General features: G+C 36.9%; 1 protein-coding gene across 1 annotated transcript in view; it reads left to right on the forward strand.

Moving 5' to 3' along the window:
- Window positions 1–3,388, forward strand: part of LOC128606100 (carbonic anhydrase 2) — a 5,363-nt gene extending 1,975 nt beyond the window's left edge. Inside the window, exons 3-6 of the mRNA XM_053622122.1 lie at window positions 523–641; window positions 836–928; window positions 1,048–1,359; window positions 1,941–3,388. Coding sequence (XP_053478097.1) covers window positions 523–641; window positions 836–928; window positions 1,048–1,137 — 302 coding nt within the window. The 3' untranslated portion in view covers window positions 1,138–1,359; window positions 1,941–3,388. The remainder of the gene's footprint in view (window positions 1–522; window positions 642–835; window positions 929–1,047; window positions 1,360–1,940) is intronic.
- Window positions 3,389–4,022: the final 634 nt, after the last annotated feature.

The following is a 4,022-nucleotide window of genomic DNA, read 5'->3' on the forward strand; positions in this document are numbered from 1 at the left end:
TGCAGATGATGTGCAGTTATACCTGTGTGTCTGCTAACTTTGTGTAGTTATATTTTGCCACTACGCAAATGCGCTAATGGGGAAGTGTGAGCACAAAGGCTGCACACAAAAAAAGGTCCTAGTGAACTTTTGACTCATACTCTGTTAAACATTAAACACGTGTCAGTCGTCAGTGGAAGGTATTTCCTTCCTGAGAACAATTGAGGACTGTTACACACAAATGTGTTCAGGAAAGTAAAATCATTTTATTACACTGTAACGTGTCATCCTGTTACAGAGACACACACATTGTGTTATAAACAAATCACAACACTATACGTACAAGAATGTGTGTTGGGGGATGGTAGTGGTGGTTATATCATTACTCCATTGTGGTAGTCCCTACCTGGAGCTATTTGTAATTATGACAGAAATAACTTTATTCCACCAATTATGGGGAATGTTTTACAGATTCTTCTTTTCAAATGTTAAATCATGGTCTGAAACTGTTTTTTTTTTGTGTTGTGTGCTTGTATCTGTCAGCTCTGACAGGGGGGCCCATAACCGGCACCTACAGACTTAAACAGTTCCATTTTCACTGGGGATCTAGCGATGATAAAGGCTCCGAGCACACAGTTGATGGAAAACTGTACCCTGCTGAAGTATGTACCTTCCATATCCTAGTGCCTACACAAGGTTACGCAATTCAGTCGATTTTTGGGCTTACATGCTGTATCTGTTTTGTCCATGTTGAATATATGCACGGTTTTAGAAACGATAAACCGTGGCAAGACCTAGACTACACTATGAGTTTTGGTGCAAGTAAAGATGTGGGGTTTTTTTTCTTACTCTCTAGCTTCATCTAGTTCACTGGAATACCACATATCCCAACTTTGGAGAAGCTGCTAGCAAGTCTGATGGCCTCGCCGTGGTTGGAGTCTTCTTGGAGGTCCATACACATAAAACCATTTTAATGCTTTATTCTTATTTTTATAATAAAACACGAGATAACATGATAAAACACTGTGTGTATCAAGTATGTTCATTTCTGTATTTTACCTTCAACAGATTGGTGCTGAAAACCCTCAACTCCAGAAGGTTATTGATGTACTGGATGCCATTAAAGCAAAGGCAAGTTCTGTGGGACTTTTATGTTAAGGACTAATGTTGTTGATTTATTCTGAGATAAACTGGCTAGTCATGATTTTCTGGATTTCCTCCCAGGGAGCGCAGACGTCATTTGCAGACTTTGACCCCACTACGCTGCTGCCTAACGCTCTGGACTACTGGACATACGATGGCTCCTTGACCACACCCCCACTGCTCGAGAGTGTTACATGGATCGTCTGCAGGAAGTCAATCAGTGCTAGCCCTGCACAGGTCCTGTCCATTTCATGAACATATTATTCACCGGACCTACTCATACTCATAGCGGAACAGTGTTAGCTACTCATTACTGATATAAACATAGCAGCGTGTTCCGAAATGTTCCATAGCAATTAGAAGGAAGTTTAGCTCCTGGATAAAACTTTGTTTGTATAATTATGCTCAGTGGGGTTTAACCAGACTGACCACTAGCTTCATCTCAGAGTTTGAGTTGTTTGAACAATTCTAGACTATTGTGCTGACTCATTCTTTCAGTCTCTTTTCAGTCTTTTTTCAGTCTTCTTTTTTTTGTGATCTGCTGGTCTCCCAGGCATAGAGGCCTGTTGCACCCTTGTAAAAGTTCTCACTTCCTAGAGAAATGCCATGATTTTGCATCCTCATACTGTGAATATCCTCATTTAACCTTTATTTGCTGCTGATGGGAGTTTTTAAGTTGATCATATTAGATACTACACAAAGACGTAAATGGGATTTATAAATGTTTGTGTCAACATTACCATTCAATACATGTATATTCCTAATCCAGTTATATCTCACTATCGCTTTATTCTATATTTCTCTTTTATGGACAATAGATGGAGAAATTCCGTAGCCTGCTCTTCTCTGTGGAGGGGGAGCCCGAGTGCCATATGGTGGATAACTACCGCCCACCTCAGCCTCTGAAAGGTCGTGAAGTCCGCTCATCTTCCAAATGAGCTGCTCCTGGATTCTTAAGCCTGCCCCTGACCCCTGTCATGTTGTTTGGTTTTTACATTAGAATAATATTTCCCTGCCATCTGACAAGAGCACTACTAAGTCTTTGCTTTTTTTACGCTCCATTGTAGATATATAGTCAGCGGAAGAATAATTTGCTTCTGTATATATTGGGTATGGTGTCTGGCTCATCGTAATCAAGATTCACCAAAACATACACACATGCAAACCAAATGTCTAACTCCATGCTGCAGTGAAGTGGGCCATCTGTCATGGTTATCTCTCTCTGCCTGCTTCAGGATCATGGCAGCTTAGCAAAAAGCAGCTTACCACCATAACATCCCTTAAAGCATCTCTTTTACAGATATACCGTACTTTGCAAGCCTTTCGGTCATGCAGTTTTCTAATGAAATCACTGTTCCAGGTTTCTTGGAGAACTTCATACAGTTCTTCTTCTTCTCCTTGGTCTATTAGCTACTACGGTCCTGTAACAGTGAATGAAAAAAAATCTTTTGAAATCTAATTTCTTTCTTTTCTACTGACACTAATGCAGTAAATACAAATTAGGCAATGTAAGACAAAACGTATATTGCCTACAATATTCGCACAGTACTGTATATGAGTCACGGTGTCATGCCTACACTGAAAAACACGCACACGTACGATATCTGCACAACAGAGGAGGAGTATGGTGGTTAACGCTTGAGTATCGAATCCTCAAAACGGAAGTTAGTTTCACATTTGATGTCTTCTAGAGCAGCTTAGAATGAACTGTGATCCTTGTGTGAAAGCATATGTATGTAGTGTATGTTCACTTTTTAATGATTCCCTAAAGATACCTAATGAACACATTGCTGCTGTTGAGTTGTCCTTAAAGGAAGGGCTGGTGCAAAAAAATATGCATACTATTTTACTACAGACCACAGTCAGCTCACTGAAACATGTTCATTCAGCAAAATATGACGTTTTTAACATTTCCTTCCTTTTCTCATTTTGTTGCATGAAATCACGGGACCAGAGAATTTGTGGCGATTCGTTGAACTTGAACGTTTCAGACGTGTTGACTGTGTTAGATCTGGAATGATTCTGACATACTGTTATTTAGGATATGTTAGGACCACATTATGCTAAACGCTAAATTATTAGATGATTTTAATTAAATATGCTATACATATATTCAATTACATTATATATTTTAATGTCAATTTTTGTGCACTAAATAAGACAGCTAATAAAAAAACCAAATAACTTGTCATACTAGAATGTTTATACTTATATTTATATTAATTAGAATCTTTAAATAAAGTGCTTAGCATGCTTGAACTCATAATGTGTGGCAGATGGTGGTTTTTTTTTTTTGACAAATCTATCCAGCAAAGATATGTTTTTGTTTAAAAAAACAAAAAAAAAAAACTTTTTATAGTTGATGGAATGAAATAAAACAAACACAATTCTATTAGGCCATAAAGGAAAAGTAACTACAGTTAATATATATATATATATATATATATATATATATATATATATATATATATATATATATATATATATATATATATAATTTAATCCAAAGATGTTAACATAACCTAATCAAGATAACTCATGTCAGAATTTTCCCCACCTTTAATGTGATACAGCAACCAAGAGAATTAATGTGAAAAACAAATACAAACCTTTTAGGTGGAAAAAAAATAAAAATAAAAATAAAAATACAATAACCTGGTTGCATAACTGTCTATAATGGGGAATGTGACTGTGCTCAGAATGACTCAATCACATTCAAACTCATACAAAAGTAATTATCATACACCTGACATCAATGAAGCGATTCTGATTAAACTCAAAGAAAGATGAGCTGTTTCTGTAGGATTTTCTTACATGATCTTGATTTCTTCCAACTGCTGAAAACATGGTCCACAAAGAACTTGGTAAAAATTGTGTAAACTGTGTCAAGACATCGAATC

Source organism: Ictalurus furcatus, chromosome 1 (genome assembly GCF_023375685.1).
Source record: "Ictalurus furcatus strain D&B chromosome 1, Billie_1.0, whole genome shotgun sequence".
In the NCBI taxonomy this organism is placed as follows: domain Eukaryota; kingdom Metazoa; phylum Chordata; class Actinopteri; order Siluriformes; family Ictaluridae; genus Ictalurus; species Ictalurus furcatus.